Consider the following 14,532-nt stretch of genomic DNA (forward strand, 5'->3'; position numbering starts at 1 on the left):
GTAGAACCACAACCTTGCCAAGATTCTTAAATTCTAAACTTGAATTGATAGGCAATTCACCTTGGATTCATTGCCTGTGGCATGGTGATTTATGCCCAAAGCAGGACCTTGACTTCTCTGATTGAAGTTTGGGATTACATACATGCAAAGGTAAGACTTCAGCCAGACTGCAGAGTGTTGGGAACCACTAGCCAGCCGAAAATGATATTATACATCCTAACACGCTACATATTTGAGAGAAAAGGTGACTCAATCATCCTTCATCATCTGTTGACTCCAGGGTTATTCTATCAGTGCACTTTTTTATTTGCTTGCCCCCACCCTCACAACTGTGAAACCGTTCTTGGCATTGACTATTGATGATGGTTAAAACACAACTTCCTGTTTGAGTGTTCTACCGAATATCCTTTAACAATGTCCTTTTGCCAACAACTCTTTGCACTACACGGCTTTCTGTTAATGTCAAATGTTCCAAGACTATTTCTGAGTGGTCATCTTTGGTGCATGCCCCATCAAAGTGAATGTGATCCCTCACAGAGCCACAATATCTAATAACGTGGTAGACGACGAATATGATGCCAGTAAATGATGGTGTTGATCCACTAACATGCACAGTGGCTGAGCTACTTCACTGGTCAAGGCTTTTTTTCTCCAATGATGCATTCTCCTTCCACCTCAATTAAGATTGCACCTTTAATTTCCTCCACTCCCATTCATCACTGTTTTACTGGCTATATAATCATGACAGGGAAAATGCTGGTTAGAAAGTTGCTATCTATCAAGACAGAGTCCTTCAAACACCATATGCTAAAGAGGAGCTTAGGGGCCAGCAGTATGGCACTGCAAGTTAAGCCACCTACAACTCCAGCATCCCATTTAGGAGCTGGTCCAAGTCTCAGCTGTTCCACTTCTGATCCAGCCCCCTGCTCATGTGCCTGGGAAAGCAATGGAGGACAGACCAAGCGCTTGGGTCCCTGTACCTGTGTGGGAGACATGAATGGAGTTCCTGGTTCCTGGGTTTTACTTGGTCCAGCTCAGACTGTTTGTGGTCCTTTGGGTAGTGTACCAATAGATAGAATATCTCTTTTTCTCCCTCTGTCTCTCTGTAACTCTCTCTGCCTTTCAAATAAATTACTGAATCTCAAAAAACAAACAAACAAAAAAGGAGCTTAAAGGCTATCCTATGCAACTGCTCCACACTGAATTCGAAGGAATTTGACAATAGATTCGTGTTACCTTTTCTTGTCCCTATCTCTTACGAGCCCAATGTCTGTTGTGTCAGTCTACGTTTCATGGGTCTCTCCTTCCTTAACCCTGGTAGGATCTTGTACTCTAACATTAATCACAATCTCCTACCCACTCTAGACTACCGCTGTTAACAGGACACACTAAGAGTCCCCAGAAGATTGGGGCAACATGGCTATGATTCTAGAGGAAAGAATCATTTGTTTAAAAGGTTTATTCATTTATTCATTTATTTAAAAGGTAGAGTGACAAGACAGAGAGGGAGAGACATCCACTTGTTCACTCCCCAAATGCATGCAACATCTGGGGCAAGGTCAGGTCAATGCTAGTAGATTCCATTCAGGTTTCCCACATGGGTAGCAAGAACCCAAGTACTTGGACTATTGTCTACTGCTTTCCAAGTGGATTCACAAGGAAGCTGGATTGGAAATACCAAGTGGCTGGGCCTTGAAACTGGCATCCTGATGTGCCACACAGGAATCCCAAAAACCACTTGAATCCATTGTGCTGCAGTGCCTGCCTCAATTGTCTGTGTATTTCTGCTATATTGCAGAACTGGTTGTTGTACTCCACCACCTTGACTGTGAGTGGAGAGAAGAAACAGAATACCATCTCTGAGGAGGACCTTGAGACTATATCTAGTGCTGGATGAGACCCATCCTTGCATAGAGCAAGGTGTTTTTCATTTCTATTGCCATTTTTTGGCAGACTGTTTGTCATTTCTATCACCCTGGATGTCTTAAGTTTTGCCTCTCAGGTAACTGACCGAACATATCGTCCCACTGAAAATCTGCATGAAATCAGAAAGCTAATGATAGAGTGCATACAACACGTAACACAATAGGCCAGTAACTTTCAGCATGGCTCTTATAAAATATTCTCTAAGATACCTGAGTTATCCATTTTGTCTGTCTTTTATCTTCTGTTAGTCAATGCACCAAGATCTCTATTTAGCTATAGTAATAGTTTCTTACTGCTGAAACCTATAGGAAATTATATTTGTAAGAGTAAAAGCCACTTATTTTACAGTGGTAGAATCAGAGTGTGAAAGACCCACCTACCAAATCTAGAAATACTCCACACAATTTCAAAACCACAAGCCCGCTCAGCTAGCTTTGAATGATTAAACTATGTGGGTAAAATTAAACCAATAATTTCATGGAATTAAACAGTGTGGCCAAATAAATTTCTATGTTACTAATTTCTAAACATTTATGTAGCAAACCACATGCTGCTTTATTTCATAAAGATGCAACATTTCCTTGATTATCTAGAAGGTACAGAGGCTGACATTTTGTCAAGTAATATTTCTACAACCTGATGGGAATTTTCTGCCTGGAAATGATGGCACAATCTTTCTCCAGTCACAAATATCTCTGAAATCTCCATCATTTCATAATACATGGAGAAACAGCACATGAGGGTGTGAGCAACACACAGACCCCCATTTTTAAGAGATGTCTCAGAAACACACTATCTACCTAATACCTTAAGGCACTATAGATGGACAAACTTGGGACTTTGATGACTTGGTTAAAAACAATAGGAAGTTGTGATTCTCTCAGGGAAATATTAGAAAAATAATTTCTTCTAAATAAAGATTTCTAAAATATTTGAATATAAACTATCCAAAAGAAGCTAACTGAAAATTTTATTAAGTATGCAACATTAACATTTTACATATGTTATTTCATTAAAACTTTCTATAGTCCTTCAAAAATATATTCTCATTTCCATTTTCCAAACAAGAAAACAGACCTATAGCAGTTCATTTACTTCTCAAGTGGCAGAGTCAAGATTTGAACCCAGGTCTTAATTCTGCATTTGTAGTGCAGTGGTTATGGAATCCTTGCCCAGAAATTAATTACTTAAATAATCTTGACCTTGGTTTCCTCATCTGCAAAATGGAGCAAACATGAGCATCTAACTCAGGGTTTCTCCTCCTTTCAGTAATGTCTTGTGCACTGTGAAAATTCAGTTATATTCCTAACCACCACCATATCACTACCACCACCACCACTCTGTGTGGCAATCAAAAGCAGCTCCAGTTATTGTCAATTTTCCCCTGGGTGTACAAAATCACTCTAACTGAGAAGCACTGACCTAAATTAGGGTATAGCTGAGAAGGATTTGTCAGGTAACACTGGAAATTAGTCTAGAAATGTGCTGGCACAGAATATTGAACATTAGATATGATTATGGGGGTGGTGATGATGATGGTATATACATGCAGATGACTAATAAATTGTAGCTGTGTTTTATTCAGGTATGATTTAAGTGTGTATGGTTGGTAAAAAAAAAAAACTCACGAAAGAGTTGAATGAAGGAAAACACCCATATTAAAGGAGTTGTTTACTTCTTTTATCATAATTTAAGCAAAAATATCCATAAGATAACTTCTCTTTTATTAAAGTATTTTACATCTATGATTGTATATTTAAAGAGCCAAATCACTATTTATTTAGGATAAAATGAGTACATGCCAGTAAAGACCAATACTCTAATAAAATCTATATGTATATTTGAATTAATGAACGATTCACCATTTAAAAGAATATTACAAATATCATTTATCCTTAGGCTAATTAATCTTACAATGAATTTATACTTAAGAACAACAGCCATGGATTAATACATTTACTAATAAGTGTTCCAACTATCATAAACATGTTGAGGTTATAAATTAAATGAAATTTAAAAACGTCTTACCTAGAGTCTTAACAGGGTCAGAATAATCAGAGTCAGTAAATTGTCCCATGACATTTGTGGCTCTGAATTTAAATCTGTAAAATAAAAAAAAAAACATTAAAACCCCAAATTTGCATATGATTTTTTCTATGAATAATTTAACAAGTAAGCATTAAAACTCTTTATCTAAGAGAAAGTGAATTTACAAAAATGTAAACTTGGAATTGAATGACAGTAATTTATATATACAATGACAGTCAATTATATATACATATATATGTATGAAATTATAGGAGATAAATAATTGCCTTCAATAGAACTTGTGGAATTTGATGGGGGCAGTGACTAAAAATCTGGCCAAATTCATGTGCAGTCAGCAGTTTAAGAAAATAAAACAAATCACCTCCCTCAGAGATTCGTTTGGATGGACTGATTTAATACCTGTGGAAGTATAGCGTACTGATATACTTCACAATTATAAGGCAAATAACTTTTACCACAACCAGCTTTGGAAAGATCAGTGAATCAGATTAGAATGATCATGTGAATTTGTCCTATTTGTGTGTAAACAAGTGAAGGACAATGCTTTCTGCATATGCATTGTCATATTGGATCATTAAGACATTGGATCATTTTATGACATTTGATTCATAAAAGGAGACAGAAGAAAATCAAGCTTTAAGAATTGTTGAGTGTGGGGCCAACACAGCAGCACAGTGGGTTAACGCCCTGGCCTGAACGCCGGCATTCCATATGGGCGCTTGTTTGAGACCCGGATGCTCCACTTCTAATCCAGTTCTCTGCTATGGCCTGGGAAAGCAGTGGAGGATGGCCTGCACCTGTGTGGGAGACCTGGAAGAAGCTTCTGGTTCCTGGCTTCAGATTGGCGCAGTTCCAGCCGTTGTGGCCATTTGGGGAGTGAACCATCGTATGGAAGACCTCTCTCTCTCTCTCTGCCTCTCCTCTTTCTGTGTAACTCTGACTTTCAAATAAATAAATGACTCTTTAAAAAAAATTGTTCAGTGACACTAAGATCCTCAGAGAAAACTGAGTTTGCCTCATTTTAAAAATCAGAGGCACAAAATAAAACTATTCATTACCAGAAAAATAATAAACAGATACAATAGCATTAAAAATATAAAACCAATAAATCTCTTCGAATTTTAATTGTTATATGAAAAGTCTGTTTTGGAAGTAAATATGTTAATAATAAATATATGAAATTTTTGTATCATTTTCATAACTGCTATATTGTGATAGGTAAAATTCAAGCAACATAAAAAAATTGAACTAAAGTAACTGCATCTAATAGATAACATAATATTATTTAATTGCCTAATTTATCTAACTTCTAATGCTAACATTATCTAAGACATTTACAAGTAATTACGTTTTACTAGCAAGCAAAAATGAAAATGCCTGCATTTAAAAATATTAATGAAACTATATTTTGAAGATCAAAGGGTAAAGTGATTCTTTTTCAAATGCTAGTCTAATGCAACTAATCAGAACATATAATTTAATTATTATAATGTAATGGAAAAATTAATCAAGGTAGCAAAGAACTTCATGAAGACAAAATGTCAGCATTGATTTCAGTGTATTAGATTATTAGGAGAAACAAAATCCTAAATATTAAAATGAGTACTAAAGATTTCCATCATCCATACAAAAGTCTGATGAACGTAAAAGCAGAGTTATTGCTGTCACCAAGGACAGCAATTGTTAACTAAAAGAATAAGATAGTGTTTCTAAAAATCTGTACATATATGGCACAAATCCTTAGCACGTACTGAACAACGAGTGAAAAATACATTAATCATACTGTCCTCTACAAAAAGAATTCTACCACCTACTCTTCTCCAATCCCACATTTTTCATGTTGCTCTTTTATAACAGATCAAATTATCATTACTTTTAGCTCAGCATGCTTCCGCTATAATGCTGTTATATTTATGAAATATAATGTCTTGTTTATCTTTCCAGTGCTAACGTTTGAAAAGATAGGGTGCATAGTGATTTCTAGGACTTACCAGAGAGCTGAAGATATTAACAAGCTTGCTAACACAATGCATGGTGGGGATAAACTATACTTACAAGTACTGCTTTTTTGGTTTCAGAGGTCCATTGCAAATTTTGTCTTCATTGCCAGGAATCATACACGCATTATCAGCACCTATGACGTAGATTTCCTCATTGCCACTGAACTTTGCCTTTCCTTCGGTACATGGAGGGTTAGGAAAGCCTTCGTTGGTAAAATACGGCCTTGCTTTATTAAAATATGCATCATACCACTTTGTTACATTTCCATCAAGCTGAGCTATTTTAGAAAAACAGATAGTGATGGTTAAAACTGATTGAAGAATGTTTTCACATTTAAATGGTGTTTTTTCAACTTTTATTTAATAAATATAAATTTCCAAAGTACAGCTTTAGGATTATAGCGGCTTTTCCCCCCATAACCTCCCTCCCACCCGCAACCATCCCATCTCCCACGCCCTCTCCCATCCCATTCTTCATCAAGATTCATTTTCAGTTATCTTTATATACAGACGATCAATAGCATATGGGGATCTCATTCAAACAGCAGTCACGCTATGACTGCGACCATGGACCAGGATAGGTGTGTAACCCGGTCCTTCCTCATCACACACCAGCCTATAGACACTGTTGTGGAGGATTTTTTTTTAAGGATTTATTTGAAAGGCAGTTACAGAAGAGACGGGGGGGGGGGGGGGAAGGGGAAGAGAGAGAGAGAGAGAGAGAGAGAAAGAGAGAGAGACCCTTCATTCATTGAGTCACTCCCCAAGTGGCTGCATGGCCAGGACTGGGCTAGGCCAAAGCTGGGGGTTTCATCCAGGTCTCCTATAATGGGTGCAGGGGCCCAATTTCCACTGCTTTCCCAGGCACATTAGCAGAGAACTGGATTGGAAGTGGAACAGCTGGACTCTATCTGGCTCCCATAGGGAATACTGGCATTTGCAGGCAGCAGCTTAACCCACTACACCACAATGCTGGCCCTATGGAGTAGGATTTTTTCAGGCAGAGAAAAAACATCTCTCAATTAAGATAACTCCTCTGTTTACTCTCCAAGGAAACTATCAAGATTCAATCTTGCCAAAATCCGAACAATCCTAGGAGAACATAGAAGATAACTATGCTTTTCTTATTTTTGGTAAAATACTTCAGGTGATAAATATTTTTTACAATTAATAATACTGGAAATCTATGGAACAATTGTGTGATAATTGGGATCCAACTTATATCATTAACCAGAACTATATATTTATTTTATGATACCTCCTGTTTCTGTCACCAGCACTTGTACGTTTTTGATTGGTCCATGATCATCATTGTAGTAACATATTGGCATTCTGATTGTAATTGTTGTTGAAGTCACAAGTAACTTTCCTGTGGCATCATAAATAGGGATTGGCTTGGTTTTTGGTCGTGCCGGAGCTATAACCAAAGAAGAAATATTGCTATGATTCATTTTTTTGTTTCTTAAAAGAAAAAAATTATTAGGAATTCTCATTTCATGTAAGTAATTTACAGATAAACTGACGACAAACATAAATAGTAAATGAGCATGAGTTGTGTTTGGATACAGAAGCTATTTAGCAATTATTGTCTCCAGATCCTGTAATTACGTATTTGAGGCTTGCCTGAGATAATGGAGCCCAGGTGTGATTTGCAGACATCTGATACCTCTTTGCATATTAAAAATTTCAATTATACCTATGCTCACTCATGCAATTTTCACAAATGCATAAAATGTTTACATGTTACTAATATTTTAGTGCTTTTTTCTTTCCTTTCCTTTTCTTTCCCTTTTCCTTCCCTTAGCTGGTTCACTGATTTCTGTTCTAGTCATATAAGCATATCTTCTGCCATTAATTCATGCCAAACATCTGGATAATACTTTCTACATTTTCTGTATGTTCACATAATTAGATAAAAATGCATATCTATGGTGCTGACACATTCTTTTTTAATGACTATAGTGTTTATTATGGTGCAGTTTGATCATATTTATTCAACAGCTTAGTGATGGGAATTCACATTTTGTCTAGGTTTGGAAACTTTGCTGCAGTAATTAGCCTTGTGCAGTTAGCTGTATTTATCATTCCTTACATACCTAAGACTCAAATAAATTCCTAAGGACAGAATTTCTGTAACAAAAGATAAATATATGTGTGCTTGCATGTGTATATGTGTGTGTTTAAAATACATTGTCAGAATAATTTCTCAAAATTTCATGATAATTCTTTACCTACAAATATCTCCAAAATCAGTATTTATAGAAGCTCCTTATTTCATTTGGTCATATATACATATACACATATATAAATATACATAATTGTATGTATACATACATATACATGCTGTTGGAGCACCACTACGTTAATTAGCCAAACTACAATTTCCACATTTTTTAAAAAAAATTCTCTTTTCAAAGTCTCACAATAATGTCAGGAAATTAGCAATATTGTTTCGATTTTATAGATGAGTATGTGAGCGTATGTCACATAGATATCCAAGTTCTAAATATAACGATTTGAATGGAATTTTTTTGACCTAGTTCTCCAGTTCCATCTCTTCGGCGCATCCTATTCAAATGCAGACTTCTTGCCTGATGCATCAGCAAGAACTCTGAAGAAGTCCAGGCTAAAATGAAATAGAGGCCTAAGAAATCTATTGGAGGAAACATATGTGAAGAATAAAGGGGCACTGTGAAAGAGTGTGGCAAGAGCCACAGAAAGGTGAGAGGTGGCAAGAGCCTTCAGAACACAGATCACGGATCACAGATGTGGCACGTGCTAAAAGGGAGAAGGAAGGTGGGCTTTGGGAGACAGCAGCCCAGGCTCAGAGAGACCCGAGTCTCTCAGCCAGGCCCTTGTGGAGAACCTGAGCAAAGGTTTCAGCTAGAGAAGCCAGCATCTGACTTCTACCTTCCAACTTGTTTTAGCTGTCAAATGCAAATTTAGTGAGATACTACTCATTCAACACTCCATACAACCAACGAAGTCATGGATATTACTAGAGACACATTACTTCTCGGGCCCCATCACTGCCACTGTGTGTATGTATCTTCTCTAGACTCTTCGTTAATCTGTCTGCCTCAGCTTTGGAGTTAAAATCAGAAATAACCTTCTTGACAAGGAGCTGGGCAAAGCATCTGAAATGGGAAGTTTTACCAAGCATAAAATAATGCATACGGGGAGCATCCATTTAGCTTCGTGGATATGACAGTTGTATCCCATATTGGAGTGCCTGGATTTGATACCTGGTTCTAGCTCTCAACTCCAGCTTCCTACTAATGTAGACCCTGGAAGGGAGGAGTGATGGCTCCTATAATTAAGTCCCTGCCACCTACGTGGGAGACCTAGATTGAGCTCCTGGCTCCCAAATATGCCACTGGCCCAGCTCTGGCCATTGTAGGCATTTATGGAGTGAACAAATAGATGAGAGCTCTGTATCTGTCTCTCTCTCCTTGCCTCTCAAAAATAAAATAAAATGGGCCGGCGCCGTGGCTTAACAGGCTAATCCTCCGCCTTGCGGCGCTGGCACACCAGGTTCTAGTCCCGATTGGGGCGCCGGATTCTATCCCGGTTGCCCCTCTTCCAGGCCAGCTCTCTGCTATGGCGCGGGAGTGCAGTGGAGGATGGCCCAAGTGCTTGAGCCCTGCACCCGCATGGGAGACCAGGAGGAGCACCTGGCTCCTGGCTTCGGATCAGCGCGATGCGCCGGCCGCAGTGGCCATTGGAGGGTGAACCAATGGCAAAAAGGAAGACCTTTCTCTCTGTCTCTCTCTCACTATCCACTCTGCCTGTCAAAAAATAAATAAATAAAATAAAATAATGAACCTATTGCTATCTGCATACATGTTTGCCACTGAATAGCAAAGAGAGATTAAGTTAGTGTGTATAGTTCATGCTCTTCTTTGTGAATTCATTTTGTGGAATAGTGTAGTTTTTTTTTAATATTTAAAAAAACTATTCAAAGGGCAGAGAGGGAGAGAGGGAGGGGAGGGAGGGAGGAAGGGAGAGGAGGAGAGGGGGAGAGTGGGAAAGGGGAAAGAGAGAGGGAGAGAGACTGATTTTGCTCCCATCTTCTGGATTAATCTCCAAATGCCCGCAAGTACTGGAGTGGGGAATTCAAGCCAGGCCTCCCGAATGGCTGACAGCGACTCAACTGTTTAAGCCATCACGAACTGCCTCCCCTGGTCTTCATTTGCAGGCAGCCAGAATCAGAAGCCAGAATGAGGACTCAGACCAAGATAATCTGATAGGTGGTGAACGCCTACCATTAACTTGCATTCTTGAAGATTTTATGCATTTGCACATTCTAAAGTATACAATTTATCAATTCATATCAAATAATTAATACCTGAAAATAACATTACCATTATATTGATTATTCACTGATGAAAAGAAAAGCTGTCAGCTTTGCTAGAAATGACTATTTTTTACTTTTAGTAGAACTAGGTCCCGGCCCCTGTCCTAAGAGTTTTCTAAGATTGTCTCTTAATCCTCACAATAACCTGTGAGGTAGAACTAGTATTATCTCCATTTTGCAGGCTTACAGAGGTTAAGGAACTTTTCCAAAGTCAAACAGATCTCAAGTGGCCAATCTAGGGTTCAATCTTAGCAGTCTGACCCTACACTCAACCTAATGTGCTGACACTTTCAGTCACTGTGCTCTCCTGTCCTTGTCAAAGACTGAGAAAAGTTATTTTTTCCTTTAGAAAGAAAAGTATCAGCCAGAATTCTACTAAAGATCTATATACTTCAGGGCTTTTAATTTAAAATGTAGACATTTAAAAATTTATCTGAAATTTTTTTGCACATTTTTAGAGATGACACAATAAATTGCTTGATTTTAAGCAGTAATTTACATTTTGATATTTGCAGAAATCACCATGACTGGCTGAATGGCTCCAAATTTCCCCCTCTTTTTTTTTTTTTTACAAGATTTATTCATTGATTTGAGAGGCAGAGTTGCAGAAAGAGAGAGAGACAAAGAGACTCCCCAAATGGCCTCAATGGCTGGAGCTGGGCTGATCCAAAGCCAGGAGCCTCCCCCAGGCTCCCCAACATGGGTGCAGAGGTCCGAGCGCTTGGGTCATCTCCCACTGCCTTCTCAGGCCATCAGCAGGCAGGGAGCTGGATTGGAGGTGGAGGAGCTGAGACTCAAACTTGTGTCATATGAGATGCTGGTACTGCAGGCAGAGGCCCAACACATTACACCACAGAGCCAGCCACTCTAAATTTCTCTTCAAAATATTTTTTAGGAAGAAGGGGAAAACACAAATATTAATTATATATTTTGTAAATAGCTACCAGAATAATGAATTGATAAATCTACTTTATAGCCAGGAACAGAGCTGAGTATATGATAGTTCAGTAAACTATCATATGATAGTTCAGTAAACTATTTGATTAAGAAGAATCTGACTTCTAAGATCAGATCAGTCAAGGAGTGTAATTAGAACTAGTTATAGCTCTAAGTTTTTTGAAAAATTTAAACTTAGAAGAAAATAAATATAAGAGATGAGCTTTATCCTTATTTAACAGTAATTTACATGATTATTTAGACATTTTAACCATAGCTTCTATAAGCATACATTGTTGCTTAACATATACTTATTATATGCATAATCATCTTCTAAAGACATTTTTACATCCTTAACTGTAGTATGGAATTCAAGTTAAATTTATTCTTTGATTAAGGTTGCAACATTCTGTAGGAAGGCAGCTCGAAAATGTACCTTTGATATCCATAGTTATTCTCATCTGAACCTTTGGCCCTGCACCAGCGCTATTAATGGCATAAACCTAAAACAAAGAAAAAAATCTTGTTACTATCTTCAGGTTATTGCTTTTATGTATAGATGACTGGTCATGGTTATAATTCTTAAATGATTTCTCTTTACAAACACTTGCATGTAGTCTATGAATTGCATTTTCTTATGACCACTTAAATGGAAACAATGTACAAAGGAAGCGCATTAACAATAAAGTATGTCTTACAACAACTATTCTGGCATTAAGCTGAAGAACAAAGGCTGAATGATCTGAGCAGCGCTGTGACAGAGACCAGGAAGGACCGTGGCTTCAATCTGAACTCGGAGTAGGAATTGCATAGAAAAGCCATTATAACGAAGCTCTCTTCATCTACTCTAACATCTGTTCCTTCTTTCTTTGGCTAGGTAACTCCGGCCTCCTCTAAATCCATATTCAAGGTCCTCTTTTTTCCTTTTCTGGGATGAAATCCTATTCCTGCAGCCTCCTGGTCTTCCTGTATTAAATCATCCTGCTGAAAGTTGGCCTTTATGCCCTTCTTCACCCCTGCCCCAAAGTATCCGACGCTATAACCTGCATGACGCAGCATATACACATAAAGCATTTCTGTTTGTATATTCAGGGGGTGATTTACACAAATGTGGGTCCTTTCAATTAACTGCGTGCTCAGAAGCTGCAGACACAGTATCTTCTCTTATTCACTTTGTCTTGCTATATAAAACGGATGATGTTCTTGGCCAATCGCATTATATTTGATAAACACAATTCAGTGTAAGTTTGTTGGAGTTATTTCTTTTATACATTAGTGGCTCACCCTTCCACACTGAAGATACACTGAAAATTCTGTTATTGAGCTAAACTTGTAATAATATACATGATAGGGTAGTTTTGATAGGTAAATCAAATTTACAGGATGTGGTTTAAAAATATGTAAAGGAAATATTTACTAAAGTAGCAAATTTAAAAAAGGAAGCATTTGAAATCAAAAGTGATACTGTAGTATGGTTCATTATTTTTATTTCTTTGTGGTACAACCTAATACTTAAGTGAGATTACAAGTTGGGCACCATTTTCCAAATTGCAGTGTGAGAAGAAGCATTTGCAAACTGTTAATTGCAAATTTTCAGGTTTTGATTCAGTAGATTACAGGTACTAATGTAATACATTTCTAACAAGTCAAGGTGTTAATGAGGCTGTAAATTACATGTTGCAAAGGATTTTTCCATCTTTCTTTAAATTATAGATTAAGTATCATTTATTTTCTATTTTTGAATCTTATTCACAGCGGCCAAAATTGATACAGCACTCATATGCCTAACTATAAATAGTTAAACCTTGCAAAAATGTTATCCAAAAGTTACTATTTTTATTGCCATTTTTTATGTAAGACAACTGAAGTAAAGATTTGATGAAGCTACTCAGACACTAAGTCAAAATTTGATCCCACTTCAGTTCATTATCTTCACCACCACCATCTCTAATTCATTTTTTTTTTCACATTCAGTGGTGGTCCATTCAACAGAACGCATAAGAAGAATTCCAACAAGATAGATTTTATAAAGATTTAAAGTTGAAGTGAGCATGGGAAATATATCATTATATATGCACACACATTCTTAACAATAATCTGTAAACTGATACTCATAAAGAATTGGTCACTAAGCTATTTGAAGGTTTAGGGAGAATTCTACCATGCTTCAAAGATGATATTTCTGAACCATACAATTTTATTTAAAAAATTCAAGGCATGATACAACACTAGGTAAAAGATGAAAAAAATTGTGTGAATATACAAACCCATTCACAGATTTATGTCCTAAAATGAATAGTCATGAATTAAAACATAAAATGGCGTTAGCTTTTAGAAATAGTTGTGTTAAATTCATGTAAATTTAAAATATGTAAACTGTTAATTCTGCCCTTTGTCTTTGAAATTTGCTTTCTCATTTTTCATGTACAATCTCACAGTCTTCTTTAGACAGTTATCTATATATCACTAGTCTTTTACTTTTTTTTTCTTTTCTTTCTTTCTTTCTTTTTTTTTTTTTTTTTTTTTTTTTTTTTGATAGGCAGAGTGGATAGTGAGAGAGAGAGACAGAGAGACAGAGAGAAAGGTCTTCCTTTTTGCCATTGGTTCACCCTCCAATGGCCACTGCGGCCGGCGCATCGCGCTGATCCGAAGCCAGGAGCCAGGTGCTCCTCCTGGTCTCCCATGCGGGTGCAGGGCTCAAGCACTTGGGCCATCCTCCACTGCACTCCCGCGCCATAGCAGAGAGCTGGCCTGGAAGAGGGGCAACCGGGATAGAATCCGGCTCCCCAACCGGGACTAGAACCCGGTGTGCCGGCACCGCAAGGCAGAGGATTAGCCTGTTGAGCCACGGCGCCGGCCTAGTCTTTTAATATATATATTTTATTTCTGGATTCCTACTATTTTTTCTATAAATTTTTTGGTTTTCTATACTTTTTTTGGAAGAAATTTATTTTATATGTGTGAAAGGCAGATTGACAGAGAGAGACAGAGAGAGAAAGAGATCTCTCATCCATTGGTTCACTCCTAAAATGGATTCAAAGGCCAGGTCTGGGCCAGGGCAAACCAGGAGCCAGAAACTGCATATGGGACTCCCACATGGGTGTCAAGGAACTAAGGACTTGGGCCATCTCTGTTGATTTCCCAGGTGCATTAGCAGGGAGCTGAATCAGAAGCAGAGCAGCCAGGATTCAAACTGGCACTCCAATATGGGAAGCCAGTGTTGCAAGTGTAAACTTACTGTACCACAACCCTAATTTCTCTACA

General features: G+C 37.7%; 1 protein-coding gene across 1 annotated transcript in view; it reads right to left on the reverse strand.

Moving 5' to 3' along the window:
• Positions 1-14,532, reverse strand: part of PTPRQ (protein tyrosine phosphatase receptor type Q) — a 217,095-nt gene that overhangs the window by 52,643 nt on the left and 149,920 nt on the right. The window contains exons 30-33 of the mRNA XM_062202056.1: positions 11,705-11,771; positions 7,234-7,392; positions 6,031-6,253; positions 3,955-4,028 (exon numbers count right to left, since the gene is read on the reverse strand). Coding sequence (XP_062058040.1) covers positions 3,955-4,028; positions 6,031-6,253; positions 7,234-7,392; positions 11,705-11,771 — 523 coding nt within the window. The remainder of the gene's footprint in view (positions 1-3,954; positions 4,029-6,030; positions 6,254-7,233; positions 7,393-11,704; positions 11,772-14,532) is intronic.

This window comes from Lepus europaeus, chromosome 10 (assembly GCF_033115175.1).
Source record: "Lepus europaeus isolate LE1 chromosome 10, mLepTim1.pri, whole genome shotgun sequence".
Classification (NCBI taxonomy): domain Eukaryota; kingdom Metazoa; phylum Chordata; class Mammalia; order Lagomorpha; family Leporidae; genus Lepus; species Lepus europaeus.